At 40.9% G+C, this 26,687-nt stretch overlaps 1 protein-coding gene across 7 annotated transcripts in view; it reads right to left on the bottom strand.

Annotated features, from left to right (window-relative positions):
* Window positions 1–26,687, bottom strand: part of CPVL (carboxypeptidase vitellogenic like) — a 111,128-nt gene that overhangs the window by 40,526 nt on the left and 43,915 nt on the right. For all 7 annotated transcript variants that reach the window (XM_077162919.1, XM_077162924.1, XM_077162909.1 and 4 more), the window contains 5 exons: window positions 23,951–24,017; window positions 9,213–9,335; window positions 8,725–8,856; window positions 5,314–5,412; window positions 3,552–3,725 (listed from right to left, as the gene is read on the bottom strand). In XM_077162919.1, the coding sequence (XP_077019034.1) occupies window positions 3,552–3,725; window positions 5,314–5,412; window positions 8,725–8,856; window positions 9,213–9,335; window positions 23,951–24,017 (595 nt within the window). The remainder of the gene's footprint in view (window positions 1–3,551; window positions 3,726–5,313; window positions 5,413–8,724; window positions 8,857–9,212; window positions 9,336–23,950; window positions 24,018–26,687) is intronic.

The raw sequence follows: 26,687 nt of genomic DNA, 5'->3' as shown, positions 1-26,687 counted from the left end.
TCCTCCTGCTCCACAAGTTTCTCTGATTTTGGCAATTATGTCATTTTGCTTTCTGTTTTTGTACTTCAAGACCTCTCTTTCATTAAATGCAGCATTATTGCACTTGTTATCCTTTATCCTAGACTTAGCTGTATTTTAGCAAAGATGCTCTTCAGAGTGTCAACCGTTCTGCTGGAATAGAAAGTGAGTCTACCTTTTATCAGCTATACTGGTATTTATCTCTTTCACTACACAGACACTCAAATCATTCTTATTTTTTGTATTTTCCCGGATTTCTTGTATAATATTTTTATGTAGCATCTGCCACATAGATGTTGCACATCCTTAGTAATAGCTTACACTTATAAGCACTTTCTAACCACCAGGTACTTTTCTAAGTATCTTACATACATGAGTCTCATTTAAATCATTTAATCTTCATGAGAATTCTATGACACAGTACAATTATTATTTCCATTTTACAGATGAGTAAACTGAAGTATAGAGAATTTAAAAACCCTCCACAAAGGAGGCAGTGTGTGGTGGACCAGAATTCAACCCCCAAAATATCTGACTTGAGAATATATACATTCATAACCACCATGCTCTATATCCTGGCTTAATGGTTCCAGGACTCCCCAAAATCCTGATAATCATAAATAATTCAAATAGTCCAACAGATCATTTCTCATTCTAGAGTTTTGGAAACTGCTAAGATGATATTGCACCGCTCAAAAGGAGTATGACTTTGAGTATCCATCTTCTGTAGATCATTGCAAGAAAAGAATTATGCTCTCATGAAGTCTATAGAAAAGTTAACACACCACAGAAGTTCCACTATTTCCAAGAAACCCATGGGGGTCTTCCTTAGCCCATCACAGACACTCTCTATTTTGCTGAAATGAATCTAGTGCTAGCAAAAGACTTCTATGTTCCTATAAATAGACCCATGCATGCTATTTTCTATGTCAAATTAGCATTGAATTTTTCATCAACACAACTTTAAGGGTATGTTGGTGTTAGGTTCAGGTGTCAGCTTGGCTAGGCGATGGCGCCCAGTTGCTGTTGCTGTGGGCTTATATCATCAGCATGTGAATTTTGTCTATGGCTGATTAAATCTGTAGTCTGCTAAGGGGAGTGCCTTCTGCAACGAGTGAGTCTTAAAAGGAGGAGTCAGAAGAGAGGTCAGAGCGGGCTCAGACCCAGATGTTTGGAGATGCAGAAAGGAACCACCCCAGGAAAAGCTGTTTGAACCCAGAGCTGGGAGAGAAGCCCAGCAAATGTCACTGTGTGTTTTCCCAAATTACTAAATTTGCAACTAAATAAATCCCCTTTATGAAAACCTTTCCATTTCTGGTATTGCATTCCAGCAGCATTAGCAAACTAGAACAGTGTAGCAACGCTTCAAACCAACCTAGGTTCTTCTGCTCCCATTACATATACATTGAGGTTCACCACTATTAACAGACAAACCAAAGCTAATCGTTGCTCTGCAAGCTGTGCCAGCTGTATCAATGAATATGCAGTTTGTTTCACCAGCAGCCACTTCTTTGTCTGCATTGAAAATGACTACACTCTTTGTTCTCTTTCATTATGGAGGAATGGACCACTAAGCTGTTCTCTTTTTCTGGCAACTGATTTAGAATTGAAGAGTTTAGAAAATAATATGATTTCATTAGTTCACAATGTTAGGTTTAGGATATGAGCTATGGGGACAGAGATATGCAAATATCAAAATGCAGGATCAACTCTAATCAATATGTGCTCCTTTGTGAGTCAAATAAACACTATGGCAATTAGCCAATATCAGGTAAGCCATATGCCCCACTCTATCCCCACATGGCTGAGAAAGGAATCATATTCCAGTGTCTTAAAACAGGCATAATACTTAATTTACACACTGAGAAAACTGTAATTTGTGTCCCAAGCTCACAAATAATGTACATGGAAACTTCCTTATCTGCTCTCCACTCCCCAAAATACAACTGAGCATTCCTTAATATTATATTATAGCAAGTTGTTTACATCTTTAAAGTGCAGGTGCTAAGCTCTTTTTAGGTTAATAAATTTGTGGATAATAAATATGTCATGGATTATGGACATTAGTATATTAGATCTATTTTTGACATGACACTAACTTCTAGCACTGATTTTTCACTCACTCATTCATTTCTTACTGCCTTACATCTGCTCTGGGCTGGGTGCAAGCATGGGTGTCAGAAATGAGAGCCATGATGACATTACAGTATGCTAAATATGACCATGGGGAAGAGACAGAGCACTCTGAGAGCAGAGAGAAGAGGACAACCAGCAGTGCATTCTGGAAGGGCTCAGAAAAGGCCTGGGGCAGATGAGCTGTAAGAGCAACCACATTTCCCCAAAAGAACCAAACACAAGGACAGCTGAAACACTGGCCTGATCTAGCTAGAGGGTTTCTTTCCTAGAAAGTATTCCATCAATTTCTACAGGTTTATAATGGGTTTATAGACTCTCAATGTCCATGACCTCAGATTATTTTCAATAGGGGTTGTATAGCCCTTAGATATTTTGCATACTACAGGCAGAGCCAGAAAGTGGACCTCTTATGCCTGGCATCTTCTGAATACAACCTTGTAAGGACAGACTTGGCCAAGGACTCCCTGGACAGAACTACAGGTTGTGCATTGCACAATCCCAAAGGACAATACCCCTAACATAGACTTGGAGAAGTCAATATTCCTCATGCCAGCAAATGGAAGAGTCTGATTCTAACAGAAGCAGTGTATTAGGACAATTCTCTGACAGATGGAAATGACATGTCTTGAGGAAGGGTTATCTTTTTCATATAAAGATGCCTATGGGCTACTGTTCTGCCTGTGTGGTTTTTTTTTTTTTTTTTTTTTTTTGCTCATTCAAGACATTACCCTTGCCTCTCCCAGAGTACAGGGAGGAAGTGGATTCCCTCAGGTGATCTATCATTAGTACTCTTCTCCTTCAGCCTTGCCCCTCTATAATCCCTAGAACAAATGATACCAGTCCTAGAGGATCAGAAGGGGAGATGAGAAAAGTAGTGGTGAGAAGAAAATGCACAGCATGTCCCTTGCTCCTGGGGTTTTCTCCCACAGAGAGCTCTAGGTCCCAGGGCTCATCTGTCTGCACCTTCAGGCCTCCTTTTCTATGATTTCACTTTCACTGGAATCTCCAGCAGCATTTGACTTAATGCACCTCAAAACAGAGACCTTTTCTCATCTATCATTTCAACCAGACAGACTTACACAGAGTTTGGCAAAAAAAAAGAAACACAGACACTGAAAAAAATAAACAAAAGTAGTTGAGCAAAGCAAACAAATCCAGTTATGGGACAAAATAAATTTTCTGAATAACCAGTCAAATTTCATTTATCACTGACTTCATCATGAAGAATATTATAAAGCAAGCAAAAAAGGGGAAATTGGTTCTCACACAAGGCCAGCCATCCTTTTTTGGGTTTGCTATACTTCTTTTCTCAAGAAATCTTGAAAGGTAGTACATGCCAAGAGAATTTCATTTAAAGGAACAATCATTTACTTCAGTAGCTGAAGTAACTCTCTTACCTTATAATTATTCATGATTTCAGCTAACCATGGCTTAACTGATTTTAGTGTATCTTCTCGCAAGTGCTTTTGAACTTCAGATCCATCATTAAAAGTCTGGTTTCCCACATGGAGTACTTGTCTCACTTCCGGGAGGGACAAAAATTTCTCATAGTAAATTTGGTCCTCAGGTTCCTGGCAAAGGAGGGTGTCAGAAGATGTCAGGGAACTTGATTCGGTGGGTCAAGGGGAAAGCTGTGAATTTCTCATAACTTATAACACCAAGAACAAGATGTGACATGATTAGTAACTGAACTCTGTCTTTGAAATGTTAACTTGTAGGTTTTGAGGTAATTTAAGGGGGAGTGACTTTGACTAACGACAAATCTAGAAGATACTGACACTCTCGGAGGCAATACCTAATTTGCAAATGCTGAGTTTTCCTTCTCAGAAACTCACACTTTACAACCCATGACTCCACTGAGCAACCCCTCTAGGGGCAAAAATGGGGAGAAAGAGAGGTGAGATGATAAAAATATATTTCATCCTTGGTAGTAGCTCTATGGAAAGAACTTCAAATGGCCCCCAAGGGGGCCCAGGATGGTGGTACTGTGGGTTAAAAACTAAGGATTTCTTTTCCATGTTCTGCTGTTTATTGAGATCACATACAAAAAATAGCATCTGACTATAATTTAAGGAGGAAAATATATTAAGTGTATAAACAGGATACTTTTTAAAGAACGGAAGGCAAAAGCAAGGTTGTCCATGATCCTGTCTTTAAAAACAAACAAACAAACAAACAAACAAAAAAAAAAAACCCTTGCATAAAGTTTAGGGTTTATTTTGCTAAAATACAAAAGTTACAAATGTTGTTTAAATTCAGGTAACAAAAGGAACAAAAGCTGTTAGGGTTTGAGTTCAACAATTTTGTGCATCATCAACAATTTTTGCTAAGTGTGAATGCTTTACTTATGTAAAGAAAAAAAAGCATATTTTGTTTTTCTCTTGCCTGGAATATAAACATATTCTCTTGGTAAAAGCTAAATCCAAAGCCAAAGGATTAGAAAATTCCTTGAAAGTTAGCTTTATATTTTATTTTAAAAATAGTTCATTTAAAAAGGCAATTTAATTATTTAAAAAGCAGAATGCATTGCCATATACACTAGACCAAGCTAATTCAAGTGCAAGCCATCATTTTGGCTCCTTTTCTCTTATTTGATTAATTCTACACAAAAGACATTAACTTTGGCCTACTTTTATGAAAGGAACTACTTGAATACTTTGAGAAATATTCCAGAGGATTTGAAGTGAGAGGACCATATGAAATGCTCTAAACACCTTAAGTTAAAATTAAGACAAAGCAAATATTTTCACAAAGGCTTTGGCAGTTTTGATTATCCAAGGTTTCTTAAGTACAGAAAAAAGAATGTGGGTACTTTCAAAAAGCTCATAACAGACTTGGAGTTCTGGGACCTGACACACAGAATTCTAATCCCAGCTTGTATTTCTCATCAAAGAACTTCTTTATAACAAGCTCTACTGGGAGAAATTGTGTTAATCAGAAATAAATTTTGAGTTATTGAAAGCATCACACTAACTCTCAATGGTCAGATCGTAATGCATATAGCATTACATTGCTAAACGTAGTAGACCAAATAATACAATAAAAGTTTGTACATATTTATCTGGTAAAAAGTCAGAATATTTCCCAAATCAAAGAAGGTTTGCTTTTGCCAAAATACTTAAACAAACATTATTATGGTTTTAGAAATGGTGTAATTACCATGCATTTTATAAAGTTACCATAATTAGTACATCCTGTTACATTCTGAAAGTAAGTAGGCTCACTTGCAAGGTTGCCTTCTAGTAGTTTAGCAAATATCTAGGTTGGGAGGGAGGAGAGAAAAAGAGAGAGAACCTCATTAGGAGAGATAAAAATGTACAAGCATTTGTCATTTAACCTATTCAACAACTTTTACATTCCTTTATTGCTTCATTTAACAACTGTTGATTGCACGCCTTTTCTGTGTAGCCTCGTATTTAGGCATTGAGTAAACGGTAGTGAAAAGAGAGATCAAAGTCCCTTGTCATGGAGCTTATATTCTAGAGGAACAATAGACAAGCTAAATAGATAGGTAGCAGGTCAGAGAGTGCTAAGTGCTATGGAGAAAAATTAAGAAGAGAAGGTGGCTAGGACATGTCGATGGAGCCATGTGTGCTCGTGTCCATGACTGTATGGGACATCATAGAGAGGAGGCCATTGAGGTTGCAGGGAAGGCAGCATTTGAGTAGCGACCTGTTGGAAGGGAGGAAGGGAACCATCCAGCCAGAAGAGCATTCCAGGCAGAGGGATCAGCAAGCCCAAAGGCCCCAAGGGTGGGAGTGAGCTTTGTGGGGAAGGGTTGCCTTAACAAAGTTGGATGGCGGACCATTCACCCATAGTACCGAGGGAGAAGACAGAGTATATGGACAGAGATGCGGGTACTTGGGGCTGCTGAAGCTCTCTTTGGACCTTTGACATAAAAACCCAGTCATCAGCTGAGGGTGAGAGCAGTCAGCACAGTTGTGTGCTGTTCTCCAGCCACATTCCACTGCTTAGAAGCAGGCATCGAGGGGGTAGAGAGTTGGGTTTAGCCAAGGCTGTGGTTTAACCAAAGGAATTTTGGAATTTGTGAAGGGGCATGGGTGTTGAGAAGATATGTAATGATTAAGTAAGGTAATTAGAGAAATGAGGACTTGAGAGGCTTAGGAATAATGAAGAGGAATTAGGATCAGTGAATTGAAAGGCAGTGTGGTTGAAGGACTGTTAAAATTTTGTATACTGGGAGAAGTGAGCTGGAAAGTTGAATGGAAATGGAGAAAGAGAGTTTTGAATTTGAGATTGTAGAGTGATTGCTGGATCTTTTGGTAATAGGAATGAGTGACTCAGGTAAGGAGGGGAACAAGATTATTGAAAGAAAGGAAGCTAAGGAAGTGAGGGGCCAAGGATGAAAAGGATCATCAATGTGGGTACTGAAATCACCAGGGATCACGTCAAGAGTAATACTGGAGAGAGTGACCTTGAGGCAGGAGGTCAAGTTATCCAGAGAATGGAAAGGGGTAGCCCAGGGATTGGTAGATAACTGCAAATGGTGGGTGGTATCATGTGAGAACATGAGATTCAAAGACTAATATTTTAGGAAGCGAGAGGGAGCATGATCATAGAGGTACCTAGGAGGCACAAGGACACTCACTTGACACATTTATTTGTGTGGCCTTTGGCAACTAATTGCACCCCTCTGAAGCCTCAGCTTCCTCATCAGTAAAATGCATGTGGAAGAAGAGGGGCAGCAGATGGTCTCAAATCCCTTCCAGGTCTGAGTTACCACTCTTTTGAATAATTAAATCATTTTAAGGGTTCAGACAATCAATCAGGCATTTTTATTTAAGCTTGAAACTTTGATATTTGTATTCTCTTGGGTTTCAGGATTTCTTGGAGTGTTCTACTGCAGATGTTGAAACACATTTCATCACCAGTCACTTACTTTTTTGAATATCGTTTTGTCTATTTTCCTTGAAAAAGCGAAGTTCTTTATGTTTTAATTCATCATTCAAGATACTGGTCCAGTGGTCACAAGGCCATTCCACACGCTCAAGGTTTTTGTATTTTTTGCGTGTGTTTTTTAAAATAATGGACCTGGTTTGGGAGAGGCTCTATATAACCTCACGGACAGTCTTCTCACCATATCTCTGAATACACAAAATATCTAAACTTTTCAACAGTTTCCCTGATCCTGTGGGTACTTAGGCTGCCGCAGCGTATACCATGGACATCTGTCTGCTTTCTTTATCCCTTTTGACCTATCAAATGTTCTTGCTCTTGACATTGCTTAATCCCTGTGTGCTTCTTTCAAAACCTATCAAATGTCTCACTCGCGGATTAGTCTCAAGACACATAAAATTTGATATTAATTCTAAATAAGGTCCACTTCTTTTTACCGCAGTGGATATTCTAAAATCAGTCCTGAAAATACTGTCATTCAGGGTTGAGACATGATTCTACATGGCCCTGAAAACCTCTCTCTTGTTTTGCATTTACAACTGCACAAGAAAATCAACTTTGTAGCTGCATCAGGTGGCTACACAGACAGGTGGGTCTGATCCCCCCTGCTCAGCGGCTCGGGACGGTCTGCATTCACTCCAGGTGTAGCGTCAGCTGCTATTAGAAGTCATCACAAGGATGACTGCTGCTTTGGGGGGGGGTGGGGGTCGTCCTACTTGTAAAACGGGGCATGACTTTATCCTTCCCCCATCTCCCTGTGGTTGTACGTCTCCTGTTTAGATGTGGACTGGCTGCTCTGCAGTGCCTGGACAAATGACTGTTAATATTAGGCCTCAGCCTTCAGAGCAGCAGTAAGGTTAGATATATTCTTATAGGATGAGCTTCTAATAAAAAATATTAAATTCCTCAAAATCCAGTCTTTGCCTCACTTACTAATCTGTCAAATATGATGACTTGATGACAAATGTGGCAAAAAAATCCAAGAATGATTGTTTACAAAATGACCTTTGTTCATCTCAGCACGCAAAAACCAACTTCTTGCATCCTAAAATTTAGTATATTTTTATATTTTAGGTAAACAAACAAAAGGGTGAGGAATACAGCCATATTCTTTAATTCTCAAATTAGGGGAGCACTATAATGATATTCAAAAATGCCAATGGCTCTGTGTAAATGTTTCAGATCACCCCAGCTTGTAGTCCTTTGTTACTAACACATGGGAACATGTGGCATTTGTTTCACACTGTGCCCACTTCTCCAGCTGAAACCAGGTTTGTGGATGCAACCCATCTAAAGGGTTTAGAACATATGTTGAAGCGTACACATCTACTTCCTAGATTGCCTTTCTTCTGATTTCCATATGCTAGGTTATGCCTTCAGGGTCTACAAAGTGTTTAAAGAAATCAAAACAGGTCATGAAAGACAGAGTTATATAAACACTCGAAGGGGATCTCAGGTTTAACTATAGCCAGAGTAAATTCAAAGAAACATGGGTGGTTCTCTTTTTTCATTATCGTCCCACTCATCTCACCCTGCTGATCCTCACCAGCAAACAGATACTTTCCCTAAGGGACAAATGTCTGGGCACCGTGATCCCTCTTCTGCTCAGATGGTTTTAATTGGTCAGGAATAACCCAGGGCCCCAGAACTCACTTCAAAGGCCCTCAACCATTCCTCCTGTTCGATGAGCTTTACGCACTCATCACACTTTTGCTGGAAGTACTTTTTCTGCTTCTCATCCACCAAGCCAATTTGATACAGGAACCCTGGATAGCCCGCCACAATCTGGGGAGAAAAGAGACAAGGGTAAATGTCACAAAGGGAGAGAGAAATCAGGGGCGCCCCTTTGCTCACTGAAATAACCCTTCATAATTGTAACTCTCCTGCTGGATTTAACAAGGCAAGACAATTGCCCACAAACGCACACATGTACCCAAGCCCACGGCAAACCGAGGCTGACACGGTCAGTTGATGTCTTAAAACAGTTGGTAAAAATTACAAGTTAGAAGTCATCAGAAAGTATCCGGGCAAAGGTATTTCCCTTGATCAAAATCAGGCCTCTAAGATGGGAGCCTTGCCTCTAATTAAAGGGGATTTAATCTCCTACAGGGGCACAAAGGAAAGGAAAAGGAAAATCCTACCAATTTAGGATCCCAAAAGCCATTTCCCAGGCCAATTCCTTTCAGGTTGATCTTCAGTTCTGCGGTGGGATTGGCGTGATGGATGTAGTGTGCGACTCCGGACACGTATTTCCCTGCGTAAGACTGAGAAGGGCGGATGTTAAAAGAGACCAGCACAAAGCGATGTCAGTTACATCGCAGGCATTGAAGCCGGTTAAAATAATAATGAAGTTGCAATATTCCCCATGAGTTATACCATCTATTTCTCAGCTTCACATTGTGAATTACACAGGAGCAAAGAGCTCTCTCATTTCCATTGTGATCCCAAAGAGCAACAAGTGACCTGTGAGTTGCAGATGAGGCACACAAAAAATAAATGAACACGTAATAAGTGAGAGCATTTGAATTTCCTTCCAAAATCAAATATTTTGAACCTGCAAACACAATTCTGATGCACATTGGGCTTTTCTTACCAGAATGTTCCATTAAAGACTTTATTAAAGAAAAAATTCTCAAGCCAGCCCCCAAATAAGATTTCTAAATCTGTTAATGATGCGAAATGTGAAATCCACCCGAAGGAACAGACGAAAGGGAAAAAGAAAATAATACGGACTGGCCACTAACATTGCCAAAAACTTATCTCAGTGTTCCTACACCTTTTCTAGCGCAAGATCCATTTTCAACATCAAAGTATTTCGTGGGCATTGTTTTCCCTGACAGACACGATAATAGTTACACTTTCAGAATATTCTGGGAAAAGCTACTATGGGTTCAGTAATATTCCAACAAATTTTTAATATATATACATTCCCACCAACGACAGTCTTCTCGACCTCCCCCTGGGTGTCTGACACTAAATGCCATATGTTCAAAATGAAGCGCCGCATCCTCAGGATTCTTGCACAGTCCATTTTAGCTAATTCTATTCTGCTAGTTGCTCAGGTCAAAAATCGTGGTGCCATTCTTTAAATCACTCTTTCTTTTACAACCCACAAAAGTCCATCAGCCAATCTTGCAGCTCTACCTATTCTATCAAAATCTGCCCAGCTTCCGATATCCTCTCCCACCCCACCGTGCCCCCGTCACCTGACCCAGGTGACCATCGTCTCTTGCCTGGATTACCGCAAAAGCCTCTTAACTGGACCCCTATTTCTGTCCTTGCCCCCTCCAGTCTATTTTCATGGCAGAGGTCCTGTTAAAACGTAAGTCAGATTATGCTATTCTTCTGCTCAAATCCCTCTCACGAACTCACATCTCACTCAGAGTAAAGGGAAAGCGCTCTCTCTGATGCATAAGAGCTGACATGACCTGCCTAAGTCCTTTCACTAAGCTCATCCCTACCGCCCTCTCACTCATTCTATTTACCTTACTGGGCTCCTTACAGCTCCTGGAACACGCCAGGCCTGCCAGGGCCTTTGCTTCACTAGTTCCTCCCACACTGCCAAAGCTCTTCCCCTAATATGCATCCATCCGGCTAGCTCCCTCACGTCCTTATTCTGAGCACCGCCTTCCCCGGCTGCCCTGGCTCACATTTTACCAGTCTTCTTTGATGTTACCTATTCTCCTCCTCTCCTGTATTTTTCCTCTTAATCCTTGCAACTCTCCAACCAACAATATATTTTACTTAGCTTGTGTATTGTTGTTCCCCCACCCGCACTGGAATATAAGATTAAAGAGCACAGAGATATTTGTGTGTTTTGTTTATTACTCTAGCTCAAGTGCCTGATAATCATTATTTATTAGTGCTCAATAAACAACTGCTGGATGAATAAATCTTGAGCGAATCTACATGCATTTGAAAAACACATAAATGTTCAAAATAGACTAAAGGCATCGTCTGGGCCAGCATGAGCTCACAGACTCCTTGCAACATCTCCAAGGATCTCCTGGGGTCTGTACCTCAAAAGCTGGGAACCTCTGAGAGCTCTCATTTAATCGATACCATAATCAACTGTTGGAGATATCATTATTCTCTTTTCTATATGAGGACATTGGGCTCAGAGAAGTTTGGTAACAGGGCCCAAATCCAAACCTAGTCTGACTTCATTTAAAACTTAGAATCCTTACAAATTATGATAGAAGAATGTAAACCTGGTATTTAACGTAAGCTCCCCTCACTGATGCACAAACCTCTTATACAATGATAGTTTAGACAAAATATTGGAGCATATTTATGAACACATTTTAGCTTCCTAATGGTCATATAAATATGTGTTTATATGTCAGGAGACACAAAAATGATAAAGCACTAAAACTGATGATTTCCTTTGAAAATACATTATGGAAAACTTGACACAAAAAGTGAAAAAGCAATGTTTACCATTTCATGGATTAATATTCCCACAGCGTGTAAACTGCCCAGCACATAGTAGATACACATAAACATCTTTGAATAAATGCATGATTTATCTGGTATTACTTCCTATTATTTTCCTTCTTTGAAAATTGGTATAAAATGTTAAAAAGTATATCTTCTACTGATAATTATCACTCAACTTGCTTTGTTATAAGACCTGGTAATAAAACACTTCTTAACCCTTTCTGAGTTAGATGGGTATGTATTTTAAATTTCTATACTTGCAATGATAAATTAATGTAAAAAAATCCTCATCATTATGGCACTTTCCCTCTTCTGACCATCATGTGTATATGAGATATATCAAGTCAGGAAACAAAGAAGAAACATCCACTCACAATTTTTTAGCATCTACTAGGAACCAGGTTATTTCATCTACTTGAATTCTCAGAAGAGCCAATTTAAGGTAAACAAAATTTTCCTATTTCTTACAATGATGAAAACAAAGCTCTTTGTCTTTCAGCAACGTGCTTAGCAGGAACTCAATACCAGGCTTGGCCCCCTCCAAATCTCCCATTTCTTGTTTCAAATAACATTTCAGTCAGTACTTCTGCTTAGACTCTGGGTCTCTGACCTCTCCCAGGCAGGGACCAAACCCTGCACTTAGACACACCAGGCTTGCTAAGCCAACCATTTATGGAAAACAAGACAGTAAGATGTGGTAGCTGTATACCCACATCCAAAACCGATTCTGCAAAGTTTGCTCTGCATCTGGTAACCTGACAATGACAATGTTTACTCATTTTTTTGTTCTCTAATGACTATCACACACTTCCTTGCTCTCTGTCAGTGTGACAAATCCTTCATTGCAGTTTTCATTAATCATCCCACTGGTTGAGTAAATCAGGCTGTCAGACAGTAGACAATTATAGGATTATGTTATGGAAAACAGACACTGAAACATTATAATGAAATTTCAATTATTTGGGCTCTCTTTGGGGAGATGCATTTCTTTTTTTTTGCAGGACCAGACTTATCTATTCATCTTGAATTATTTGTTTCTCAGTTTAAAGATTCTCAGACCAGCACTATACAAAACAACCAGACGCTAAATCAAATATGTATTATTTTACCTAGTTTTCCCTTTCCTGTTCATGTTTTAAATAGAACGGAAGCCCATATTTTGGGGGGAGAATTTAGGCGTGGCTGTCTTATGGGTTAGAAATGGACTCCATCCCTTAGGACTTATAATTATGATTCTGTAATTTTATGAACTCTTGCTTCTTTAGTTCAGTATTCTGCCTGTACCAACAGCGACAGCAGCAACAGCCAGGACCATCAGTTCTGGGGGTTCTCTGACCTCTTCCCAGTCCTTGCCAATGTGGGCAGCAGCTGGCCACGAAGCCCCGAGGTCTAAGAATTAACACCAGCCTTCTAACATCAGGCCTGGCCTCATAAAAGCTCAGAGTAGCACCAAAGCAGTTATGAAAGGAAAGAGGAGGTGAGACCAGAACCTATCTGAACACATATTATTTTCAAATCTGGTGGTGACTTTCAGATGAGGAACTCAGCCAGATAAATGTATTTATCTAACACAACAATTCAAACTAGGTTAGCAATCAACAACGAGAGGATTGTAGTCTGACCCTATTGTTCCTTTCTTTTTCTATATATATATGCTATATAGTGGGGATCACATTTCATTCCTTTTTCCATGCGGCTATCCCATTATTGCAGCAGCATTTATTGAATTTTTTGTTGTTGTTTTCATTTCTTTGTTGTTGTTGTTTTGGGAACGTGCATGGGCCAGGAATTGAACCCAGGTCTCCCATGGCAGGCGAGGACACTACCACTGAACTGCCTTTGCACCCCATCCCCCTTCTCATTTTTAAAGAAGTTTCAAACTGCAATTTCCAACACTGCTCTTGTTTGGGTAGCTTCTCCCACCGTGGCTGTATTTTGAGTTCACCTCTGACAAGGATGACCAGAGATTTTAGGATATGTGTGCACATGTTTGTATTTGCTGGAGCTTAAAGCAGCAATTAACTTCCAAGCCTCCCCTTACATCAGAAGGATCTCAGAATTCAGCCTTCAATCTTTTATTTCTCCCATGAGAGCAAAAGGTCTCAACGTCACTGCAGAATAGTAGTTTTGAATCTCGGTCTGCAGTCTTTCTGAATTCTTAGATGATGTTTGGAACAGCCTAATGGAAATCACATTAGGAGCATATTGTACTTGTAAAAATAGTCTAGAGAGAATGTAATGCTTGGTTAATTATCCAGATGTGTAAAAGCACAATGAAATTGCACTTAGAGAAACCTGTAATTGTGTATTCCGCCTGACTCTCTCCCTTCTTGCATGTTTCAACAACATTCACAGCAGACTGACTGTACCCCTGGTGTCCTGCTACTTTTAAGGGAGGAAAGAAAGAAAAGACTTCATATCTAAAAATCAAGCTTCAATCAGCAACTCCAGGAGAAAAAAAAAATGGTGTCAGAGAAGAATACTATAATGGAAACAATGTTCTCTCACAGGAATTTCACATATGTTAGCAGTTACTATTGTTTAAGCAACTCTCCCTCGGCTACATTTCTTACCGAGAAGAAGAAAAAAAAATAGATGCAGTAAGACTCATTCTTGTGCCTTGCTCTTATGGAAAATCATTCAGAAATTTATCCAGATAATGAGCAATGACTTTTGAGATGAGACATGTCTGTATATGAAGTTTTCACTACGGCCAAGCCCTAGTCCCTAACCTCTGCCTGGCAAGTGGAAAGGGGCCTCAGCGATGGCATACTGAGGATTATGGAGGGCGTTCTGAGCCACTCTCCGTGCTCTGCAACCCCAGCCACTCCAGGGGGAGCGAACACTCTTGGGAGAACTCCCTACTAGGCTAGTGGGAGCTCCTCCAGGTATCCAGAAGGAACCAAGGTGAGTTGCCCTTCTGGAGAGACCTGCCAGTGCCATGTCCTCCCTCTCTTCCTGTGCAAGGGTGTCCCGGGTCTCCGGGCTCAGACCACGGTGGGGCCGCCCCATTTCTGGGGAAGAATCAGAGGGAACAAGAGCATAAGCCTTGAAGATCATTTTTACGCACTTTGAAAACCCGGGTGCCCAAAACTGATGAAAAACCCAAGCTTAGCTTAGAGCAACACAGGAAGCAGCAGCCAGGAGGACAGGATTAGGCTAGGGTGGCCGCTGGACTGCGTCCAGCCTCAGGGTAGAATCTTACTTCACTCAGCACCAGCATTTTCTCTGAGGAGAGAAGAGGTGTGGCCTGAAAATGGCCAGTCTGGAAAATGAATGAATGAGGAAAGTGGGGCTTCAGTGTTGTGGTCTCCACAACGTCCTAGACATTTCTAGACTGTGCGTCATGTAATCTCACAGCCACATTGTTGCAATAAAAAAAAAAAGCCTTCTAGCAAGAATCTGACTTTATCAAAAGTCCGTTTCTCTTGAATCTGAGCTTAAGAAGAAACTTGTAGTATCTACAGGAAATATATTTTGACCTGTAGCCAACTTTTAGTCACATAAACACATACAAAGATGTGTGTTGCCTTCCATACACTCTTATTTTGTTAGGAGAAAATGCTTCTTTAAAAAAAAAAAGTTCCATCCATCACAGTCACAGGTTGAAAAATGTGTGCCCCTCCCCCAACCTACACTGACCTTAGCCCCAATTTTTGGAGACACCCAGGTTGAAACCAGGTGACCCCACCAGATGAATAAACCCTTTTGTTTAAAATAGAGACTACAGTTAATTTGACTTTGAAATAAATAGTAGGGACACACTAGGCCATATTCAGCAAACTGAATCCTTCGGTCACTGTAGATAGAATTCAGAAGGCTTACACTGCATAATAGATTTTACTTGGCATTTCCTGTCCCCAGCCCAGACATCTAATCAGGTACTTGGTTCAGTATGGTAGTTCACTTCAGACAACGCTTATAAAGACTTCTGATTTATTCATAGGCTATCCCATGCAACTAAAGAATCAGTAAATATGTTGATTTGATTTGGATACGCTATCTCAAAGCCTGAGACCCAGCCTGCAAACATTTCCATATGCTCCTGTTCAGTTCTTCAGGTTGAAGCCTAAGCCTTGATTTTTTAAAAGATATTAAACTCAGGGGTGCGAGGGTAGTTCAGTGGTAGAGTTTTTGCCTGCCATGTGGGAGACCTGGGTTCAATTCCCAGCCCAAGCACTTCCCAAACAAACAAATAAAAAAAAATTAAAAAAAAAAACCAAAATTCAGCAAATGGTGGAGCAATAAGGGGATACTCAATGGAAAAAGAGTGAAATGTGACCCCCACCATATAGCATACAAAGGAAAAAAATATTAAACTCACAAAATATTTACAAATCCATTTTCAATTAAAAAAGAAAATGCTGGCAAGTGCAGATGAATGTAAATGAAAATAGACATTTGTCACAGATTGAAGAATTAAAGGAGCTTGAATGTTATCTAATAAAACTCAGCAAATTCCATGCTTTGAGAAATAATTGCATTCCAAAGACTTCAAGACTTTATATCACTTGAAACTTCCATTTACTCCATAAAACTTTATGATCAAAGCCAAGTCTTTATGATCAGAACTTAAGTCTTGGCCAGAATGAGGCTAAGGAACTTTTTTCTGTTTGTATAAGGTCGATAACCCTAGAGATTCCGCAGAAGCTGCGGAAGGGGAGTGTTTGACTCCCTTCGATGGAAAGCAGATCTATGCTGAGGGAAGAGGCAGGCCCCAGAGACAGCATAGTTTCAAGGAGAGATACCCAGGCTCCAGACAGCATCTCCAGCAAGCAGGTTATCATCCTCCACAAGCCTTCTGACCACAGTCTTCAGGTTCTGAAGTTTGTCTGCTAAGGGTCCAATCCTGGCCCCAGCACTTTCGGGAGGGGTCACCCTGCTAAGGTATACCTAACCTGTGGAAGCCTCAATCACTTCACCTGTAAAACAGGAATGATAACAGTGCCTATTCGTAAGGTAGCTCTAGGGTGAATTGAGGGAATGCATGAAACTGTGCTTGGCATAATGCCTGCCATAGGATCCACACCCAATCAATAGTCTCAGGTAAGATCTACAAATAAAGTAGGTGGTCCAGGTGCTCTCTAAGACCCTCTTCTATCTATCAAATTCAATGATCATAAGCCTGGGCTAGTAAGAGAAAGGCACAGGCCCACATAAAGTGGTTATAGGTCCATTGAGGCAGGATAGAATACGGCACTGAGGCTGTGCTCCCTGGTTTCCTATTCAGCTCTGAAGGAGTTAATGCCTAACTGCAAACTCCCTAGAATGAGAATTTCCCTTAAAGCCCCCAAACTCTCCCAAACCATAAGGCTTGTAAAATCACAGACCTGAATGAAATCTTGGTTAATAACAGAAAGCCTGGAGACATCAAGATTGTTCCCCAAACAAACTTTTAGTATGTGACAGGGGACCAAAAGCACCATAGCTATCTTTTCCTAAAATAAAGAAGACATCTGGCATTCAAAGGTCAAAATGGAAAATCACTGCTAGCAAAACCTCCCTACAAAGCGAGCTAAACCCACACCACTCAGGCTGTGCCTCTTCCTTAAGCACATCTGTGCTAATTTATCTAATCTCAATAAACTTCACTGGTTACTGGTACTTGCTTTCTTGTTCTTGAATTTTTTCTCCTGGCGAAACCCCGAACCTGGAGCAGAGCTGTCAGCAGGGCTCCCGTTACACAATTACGAGGCTCTTACCTCATCCACCCCAGATGCCACCTGTCTACTTACATGTCAGCGCTCAAGATCCCCGCATTGCTGATTTCTTTCTACGCGTTAGGTTCTGTCCTCTCTTCCAATACAGATGTGTATGGAGTAAGCCACGTGTGGTTAAATTTATAAGATCCCTTCTCACGGACAGTATGCTGACAAGTCAGAATGAGTGTGAGAAACAGAACCGATATGACCAAGATAGAGGAAACATGGAGAAATAGGACGTGCGCACAGTATAACCTAGGACAGGAAGTCTGAGGGTGGGAGGGAGGGCAGAGGTTGGCCCCAGGGAAAAGGGAGCAGAAAGCAGAAAGCAGATCCAGGGCAGTGATGGGGGGGGGGGGGGGGGGAAGGTCCATGAAAGGAAGAAGAAAAGATATAGGAGAGAAACATCATTGATTTCTTGGTTTAATCTAGGGACAACCTTGCATGGAGCCATTCTGTAACATTCATTAAACACTCTGCTTTGTATTGTATAAAACAAATTAAACAAGCAGGGCTTTCATAGACTGGAAGCCTGCCACTGAAACCCAGTGGACCATGATGATTTCAATAAAGGTTTCAGACACGGTGCTCTCAGCAGGACTTCAGCCAGATAAAGATAAATCCCCCCAAGCTCACTAACTAATTTTTAAATAGCATCAAAGTTTGCCTTTCTTCAGCCCTCAAATGAACCACAGAGGCAAAACTGCTGGTTACGAGCATATGTCCCATTCTGCAGAAGAGATGCCCAGGTTTAACCATTTGCCTGCCATTTGAGAAGTCCTCCGTCCTTTGCCACAGTCCCCAAAAGCACCGAGTCTTCCCCGGAGGAGAACTAAAGGCCCGTGCCCAGAGAACAATGAGAAGCACCCCCCCCCCCATCCCCGTCCTGCCGCCATCACCTCCCTGCCTGCCAGGGAAGGCTGTTTTGCTTTAACTTCTAGCTGGGCCCCATGTACATCTGAGAAGAGTCTAACGTGTGTCTGTACCTCAAGAACAAGAGCCCTCTCCCTAACAGTTACTGGCTCAGAAAGGATAACACTTACAAAGAACGTTAATTATGTGAATTAAACACAGCTTGTTTCTCTTTTTGAAGTACATTTTTTTTATGCCTCGAGGAGGGTGATTTACAGACACATTTGTCTCTCTTTAGAGAAAATTAATTCCAGTTGGTGCTCTGGGCAGAAATGAGAGGAAGGGGAGGAGAGGGGCTGCATCCTCCTCCTGGGCTGCAAGGACCCAAGGCCCACCTCCCCCGCCCTCTGGTTTGGGCTCCGCACGTCTTCCACGTGGTGGGGCAAGCAGGCGCACGTGGGTCCTCACGCATTGTGCTGCTTCTCTTACAAAGAAAGGAAAATCTAATAGAAACTGCTAAGTGCCATCTCCATCTTTATGACACAATGAGCTATTTATTTTAAAGATGATCCCAAAACAATAGACACAGAACAGAAAGGACAAGGCTACAAACCACTGCTGTGTGAGCAGAGCTTCTGGTCACCTCCCAATCTGTCTAGATGTATTTGAACATGTTCTTTGGAGTCACCCTCGATTAGACAAGCTTTTTTCACCTTTTTTTTTTTTTTGTATGGGCAGGTACTGGGAATCGAACCTGGGTCTCCAGCATGGCAGGCAAGAACTCTGCCAATGCGCCACCATGGCCCACCCTAGTCAAGCTTTCTAAAGTAAATGGTCATAGCAGTCCTCACGCCCTGGGTGCTCACTATGGCCAGACATTACGCTGAATATTTGAGGGGATTATCTGATTAAATCATCAAAAGAATTCTATTATGCAATAGGTGCTATCACAATTTCCAGACTCAACAACACCAAAGTTGGAGCTCTGAATAGCTGCTCGAGAGCCTCGGTGCATAAAGTTGCCCTCACTCCTAGCCCGAAAGTGTAGAGGCTATTTAGGTCCAGTGTATTTGCCTTGAAAAGCAGAGAACCATTTCTGAATGTACACTTCTATTTTTCAAAAAGGATTCTACAAATTGAGTTCATTATTTGTTCGGCCTTCTTAAGAGTCTGAGGAAATGAAGGGTATAGAAGGTTAAGAATTTCCCTTCCCTGAAAAATCTATTACAGCTTCTTTTGCTGTGGTGGTCTGGGGGAGATAGAGGAAGGGAGAGGTGGTATGATATTAAAGCTGCAATTATATACAAATTCCATAAGAGCAAATCTAGGTAACTGCAGTTGAACAACTAAGAGTGCAAAATGTCGCTGAAAGTTTTCTGATTTAAAAACTAACCTCTTTGATTCTAGGATGCAAAGCAGAGGCCCAGAGAGGTTAAAAGACTTGTCTAAAACCATGCAGTGGCAGGCAAAGCCAACACTGAATCTCAGGGGTCCTATTAATCCAGAATTCCCTCCACTTCTCCAATCTGCCTCATGGCCTTAAGACAAAAGACAGCCCACACGAATCACACTAGGCTGGAGAAACATAACATTCTAATAACGTTAAACCACCAAGTCATTATTACTTAGGGCTTTTCCTTCTGGAAAGAGATGTACCTCCAGACTTAATGTATCTCATCCTCATATGAAGACAATGCTGCCTGGAAAACCACATCTCTACCTGAAGTCCTGCCCCTGTTCACATCTTCCGCCACTACTTTGAAGGCACAGGTTTCCTAAAGAGTATTCATTCTGGCAGCAAAAAGTATAGAAAAGAAAATAGTCCTTCCCTAACTACATTAGGAAATTACATGCATAAAACCACCAGGCAAACATGAACTAGACAAGTCAAAATTCTCGTCCAAGATTTGGCAGCGTTCTTGGCATGTTAACATCATTGCCACATTATTTGCAAGATGGGGAATTACACACTAAGTAAATCATTTTTCTGTTGGAAGTAGACATTGGGCGTTTTCCAGGGTTGATACCAAAATGACGGAAGTTGAACTTCCTGTCCCTCTCCTAAACCTGCCTCTGAAAGAGGTCAAAAGAAATTGGTTGAAAGGCAAAGAATAGCAGGGAATTCTTTGAATTTACTTAGGAACTGGTGGAGGTCCTCAATAACCCTGACAGTATAAAATTAGCTAAAAAGAAGGCTTAAGTGTAATACGCTAAACAGTCAGAATATCATTTCCAAATAGCTTAGAAAGAAAAGAAAACAGGTTCAAAGAAGGAAGTTCCTAGGTTTGTTAATTCACTATTCCCTTGGGAAAACTGACACTATTTTTCTCTTTCATTCCCCTACAGTGGACATCTGTGGTTTGTGCTTAGTCAGCATACAGCCACCCTTCCTCTGGTATCAATGCCTGGATCTTCCTCTGGAAACTGCTCCTTTCCCACTCTCAGGACTTGCAGTTCAGAGGGTGAGGGACCAACATGATCCCTCCCCTTCCAGATACTGTCAGGCCAATCTGTATATTTCAATCCCTGGCCCTAGTTATCAGCTCTAGGATGAGCATGTGGTCCAATTGGATCAAGAGAGATCCAAAATTATGGATGCAATTATCAGGAAAGAGAAGGTGAGTTGGTAAGCTGCGCCAGTTTGAAAGGATTATGTATCCTAGAAAATGTTTTAATTTTTTAATCCTTATCCATCTTGTGGAGCCAACCATATTGTGTTTCTTTTCATCCCTATTCAGTACGATAGGCTGGAAACTTAATTAGATCATCTCCATGGAAATGTGACCCCACCTATTCCAGGTGGGTCTTGATTAGTTTACTGGAATCCTTTAAAAGAGGGAACATTTCGCAAAAAGGGACAGAGCTGTAGAGCCACGAGATCCATGAGAGCTGAGAGCCTGTGCAGCCAGAGAACTTTGGAGATGAAGAAGGAAAATATCCCTGGGGGAGTTTCATGAAACAAGAAACCTGGAGAGAGAGTTAGCAGAAGCCGCCACATGCCTTTCCATTGAGAGAGAAACCCTGAACTTCATCGGCCTTTCTTGAGTGAAGGTAAGGTACCTCTTGCTGGTACCTTAATTTGAACATTTTTTTGACTTGCTTTAATTGGGACATTTTCACAGCCTCAGAACTGTAAACTTGCAACTTAATAAATTTCCCCTTTTAAAAGCTGGTCCGTTTCTGGCATTTCACATTCTGGCAGCTAGTAAACTAGAACACGAGCTTTAACCCTAGAGCTTGGGTCTGGTATAGGGGCAGGGACACCAGGTAAAGAGTACTTATAAATAGCAAAGAGCAAAGTTAAGTGGATAAATCAAGAGAGAGTGAGAGACAAAGTCTGAAAGTAGTTTATTTTTTATTATTTTTTTTTCCCAAGGGCAGACACCAGGAAATGAACCCAGGTCTCCGGCATGGCAGGTGAGAACTCTGCCACTGAGCCACTGTTGCCTGCCCTGAAAACAGTTTTGAGCACCCAAATCTAGCCACACCTGAGGCTAAAATCACCCTGTTATATGAGCCAACACATTTCTTGCTTTACTTAAGCCACTTTGAGTAAGGTTCCTGCCACTTATAAGCAAAAGAGCCTTCACCCAAGACATTCCAATTCCTCCCTCAAAACCTAGTTTAATTGTCATTTCCTCAGCTTGGCCTTTTCTGAAGGTCCCATATTGAGATGCAGCTATGTGTGCCCTCTGTGCTAGTCCTGTCTTGATAGCTACTTCTCTATTTGTACTTTTCATTCTGTATTGGAATTACTATTGGACCTTCTGCTTCAGGGCTGGGTCAACGTCTTATTAATCATTGGCTTCCCAATGCTTAGCCAATACCTTGGACATAGTAAATATTTGATATACATGTATTGGATTAAATTGAATTTGATTCTAAATACCGTTTCACTAATGTCGTATCCTTCAATGGTTTTCCATTACAATTAGAAAAATATATAAGCTATTTTCCATGACCAATGAGGCCCCATGTCATGGGGCTGTTGCATCTAGCTCTCACCACAATGGATTTGTGCTTTTCCTTGAGAACATCCAGCTTCTCCCCACCAGAGTCTTTGCACTTGCACTTCCTTCTACTGTGGAAGCCATTTTCTTCCCCGAGACACCGAAAAGGTCCTTCTACCCCTTCATCAGGGTTCTGCTCGATGATCACCTTCTCTGACAGTCTTATCCAAAATAGCACCTCCATCCCTCTCCAACCCTCACCCTACTTTATTTTTCTTCATGACACTCACCACTGCCTGATGCTACAGTACAGATTTATTTATTTATCACTGTCTACCCCTCCAGAATATATTGAGGGATTTTGTCTTGTTTTCTTCACCATTATATTCCTACCACCCAGAATTGTACCTGTGTTCGCAAAGCACTGCCTGCCCTAAATTCCTAGAATGAACTTATATTTAAAAAGATGAGAAAAGGCAAACCCTAAAATTGAAACAACATAAACAAGTGGACTTAACTGTATATTAAAGTGTAACACAGCTTGGAAAAATAGAATTAATCCACATAACATTATAAACCTATAGAGAGACGTAGTCTAAAGATAGAAATAATTGCAAAGAAATCTTGGAAGTAGCTTGTAGGCTCCTTGTTGATAGTGAGATTGATGAAGTAATTCTGAAACCATGATGTGCATACGGTAGGACTGAGCAAATGAGTAAATGTATTGATGCCTTTGGGAATCGCAATCCTCATTGTGGGAAAAGAGAGCCCTGTGGTGTGAAATTAGACTTATGGGTATCACTATGAAGTCATTTTGTATCCTGGCTCTGCCCACAGACAAAGTCCAAGAGAAATCCCAGTAGCAATGAGTAAAAATAGTGTTCAGATCTTGGTTTCTAAATGCCATGCCCAGTGAAAAGGTATCAGAATTCCTTGGGAAAATGGCAGATTCTTCTGCCAGGGCAGGGAAAGTACAAGATGGTCCTGGACCATCTTTTTGTGCCAAAAAGCAAAGAAATGCCCAAAGACTAATGGGGACTTGCTCAAAGGACACAAGAATCAGTTCAAATAGGCTCCCACTGACGTAATTTGGAACAATTAAAGCCAATGAGGAGTGCATAGAATTTTTACAAATCAAATATAAATAACAACCCATGAGGCCACAGCAACATTTTTAAAAGTAAATAATAATAAAAACTAAATAACAGAGAGGAAGTAGGAAGGAAAGATCTTTCCTATAGGAGAAGACCAGTGGATATCTTGAGAAAGATAGATGCAAAATACCATTTTACAACCCTCAGTTTAATAATGGATTCAAACAGGGATCAGCAAATGGATGTTAAAACAATTAGGTGACAGATGTGGGGGAGCAAATTGTTTATTAATTACAAAGAGAGAAAGATACTTTTGCATTGGCAAAGTCTGGCAGACACCACCTTGACCAAGGGATTATAATAGCATCGCCAACAATGGAACAAATTTAGATTACACACCTCCTGATGAGATGCAGAGGACAGTACTTGTCGTAACCATGTGGGTGTGTTCCTACCAAATTTCTGAATGACTGTAAGCAGTGAGGAGAGAATGAAACAAATTCAGAGAAGGGAACATTGTACAAAGCACCTGGCATGGACTCTTTACAAGCATCATCATAAATGATAACAACAATAGCAAAAGGCAGAGCTGAGATATGACAAACTATTGTAGCATATGAACATTTATTGAACCCTGGATTAAAAAAAAAGTTATGAAGGATAGTTTGGGGACAGCTGGAGAATTTTGAATATGAGCTGGATTCATATTAATATACATATATATATACATATTCATATATTTAAATACACATATGTTGAATAAATAAACCACAAGCGCCATGAAAATATCTTTCAAGCCTGATGATATTTAAACACACAAGAAAGCATGACTTCAACTCACCTCCCCAATGGCATAAAAGTCATTCTCTTTATACTCAGGGAACAACTGGAAAAACTGAACCAGCACACTGCAACAGAACAATAAAAATGACATGAAATCGAATAGCTTCATGCTATACTACCACATCTAACCATTTGGCAATAGGTTTCAAATCTGTGGACCCCACAGGTATAGCATTGAGTGGTTTCAGGTACTACCAAATAAGATCCCGCTGTGCTGTGAGTTCCCATAGGTTATTTTTCCTAAGCCTCTTGTGCATAGCACTCCATACCCTGTGGATGGTTAGAAAAGACCTGGGGGCTGCTAGTAAGAAGTTGAGATAGGTAGGGGGCATCACCCCTCTGATTGAGCATGTTTCCAAATCTCTAGCTTACAAACTTGGCTCAACTAGCTGTTAAGGGGTCCTTGCGCAAGCGATATGGGCTTCAACGATTATTAGTAATTCCTGGGGATAGTTCTACAAAACCTATGACTCCCTCAACCCAGGTTTGAAGCGGTGGAAACCTTAGTTACTCACCAACCTCTCCCTGTGGGGGACCCTGATCATTTCTAAAGGGACTCCCAGAATGTCAGTTTTTTAATAACAAAGACAGGAAAACCCTAAAATGACTATAGTCTAAAGGAAAACCAAGAAACGATTGCAGATGTGGAAGTAAATGTATAATGGCCTTTAAGGTCCACAAATTATGTTTATTAAAGAATGCCAACAGTCATTTCAGCGAGCTATGCTGAAATAGATTTAAACAAACTCAAGGAATTGTTTCACAATAAGCAAAAAAAAAAAAGTGGATTTGAAAAATTGATTCTCTTTGACCAAACACCTTTCAAAAAAGGAAACAAAAACTGATGAAACTCAGAAACCCTAAAAATATGACTGTTTTGACCCAGATTGCAATGCCTGAACAGCTAGGCAGGGATGCCGTCCTAGCTTCCTGCTGAGAGACTAAAAAGCATGGAGAACCAGCTAACCAAGATGAAAGACAAGGAGGCCCAGCTAAACCAGGAGGGGGGAGAGTTCAAGGGTCAGTGAGGCAAAATTGGGCCATTACAATCACCGTGGTCTGAGGTATACTTAATTTTCAAAGGCCCCATAAAAAAATCACCATTAGCAACTTCGGCGGAATTTCAGTACATTTCTCTATTTTTTGTTTATTAAGGGCCTCTGTAGCCACTGGAAAACCGCATTATATAGCTTCTGTGTTTGTGCCGGCAATTAGCTGGCTCTGGAGCAGAGATAAAAATAGGAGTTTATTCTCCACCCTCCCCTTCCCACCTTCAGGCTAAAACCAACTTCCCTTTCTGTCTTCCTGCTAGTTAGAACGGCAATAATTTAATATACTAAATCCCAATTAAGCCCTATGCTTTAGTTTAAAGATTATTTCCTCAGAGTATTTATTGGAAAGTTGTTAGGATTGTCAGACTTAGCATATAAAAGTACAAAATGCCCATTTATATTTGAATTTCAGATAAACGATGAATAATTTTTAGATTAAGTATATCCCAAATATTACATGGAATACACACTTTTTAAAAAAATCTCTGTTCATCCGAAGTTCATATCTGCCCCGCCCCCTCCCCGGGACAATACAATGGTCTCATTTAATACAGGAAACCTGCTTCACAGCCACATTGTCATGAAGCTTTGTTTAGCCATGCATGTTATTTTCCCCTGGTAAACCCACATGTGGAGTAGAGTAGTATAAGCATTTTCATTTAGCATCTAGTCTATAAATGCGAGGAGGGTGGGACTGCATCAGCCTGTTAACTACTGCATCACCAGTGCCGAGACTGGTGCCTGGCATGTAGTAAGCAGTCAAAATGAACAGGGGGAGGGGAGTGGTACCAGCTAGGACACTCCAAATCAGTAGTAAATTTTTCTTTTTTCTCTTCCTAAACCAGAGAGGCATTGTGGTTCAATAGCATATTCAGGAGAAAAAAAAAAAAAGATTTGTCAGTGAGTTTCTATCCTTAACACAAGCAAAGCAACATAAATAGTTACACTAAAATGCCTGGGTTGGGATCTACTCCTTACAGCCATCCATTATTTATTAATAGCCAAAAGGAATGAGATTTTCAGGAAAAAAGGAGATGGTTTTCAAAGGCAGAAGCAGGAAGTTCCACTCTTTAAAGCAACCGTCTTATTCCAAACACCCATCTGGAGAGCGGGAAAGAAGAATGCACTCACAAAAGGGAACCAATAGTGTAAACTATAAAGGAAATAGCTGAAATCAGTTTTCTGCACTAACCTTGATTAGCTATTTTCCAGTTCTAAGAGCCTGAAGCTAAAGGAACTAAAACAGCCATAAACAATGGATGCTTTGAAATAGGTTCTCTTTTCATGTCTTGCAAGAGGAGGTGTACCACGTCCTCAGTAAGTGTGTGCACGGAGGTGCACCACATGAACTCAGTAAGCATGCACACAGAGGGTCAGCTGGAAGCTGGGGCCACCTTTGGGGGAGGGGAGAGACAGACGGACAACGAATGGTGGCATCGCCAGGCTGCGGGACTGATGCATTTCTGTTGCATGGAACCTCCGCCCTCTGGGTGTTTGCTAGTTAAACAACTGAGCTTGTTTGGACTTAAGCCAAAAGAGCATTGCGGAGAGGAACAGGTTCCAGATAAGACAAATAAGAGTACACAGTGTTAAACGAGGAAGGGCTGGTGCCTGAGTAAACTCGGGAGGACAAGTTGTCACAGACTCTTGTCTGTGGAGGGAACCAGAGGTGAGCCAGCCGGG

Source organism: Tamandua tetradactyla, chromosome 1, assembly GCF_023851605.1.
Source record: "Tamandua tetradactyla isolate mTamTet1 chromosome 1, mTamTet1.pri, whole genome shotgun sequence".
Taxonomy (NCBI): domain Eukaryota; kingdom Metazoa; phylum Chordata; class Mammalia; order Pilosa; family Myrmecophagidae; genus Tamandua; species Tamandua tetradactyla.
This window is presented reverse-complemented; position numbering and strand designations above follow the sequence as displayed.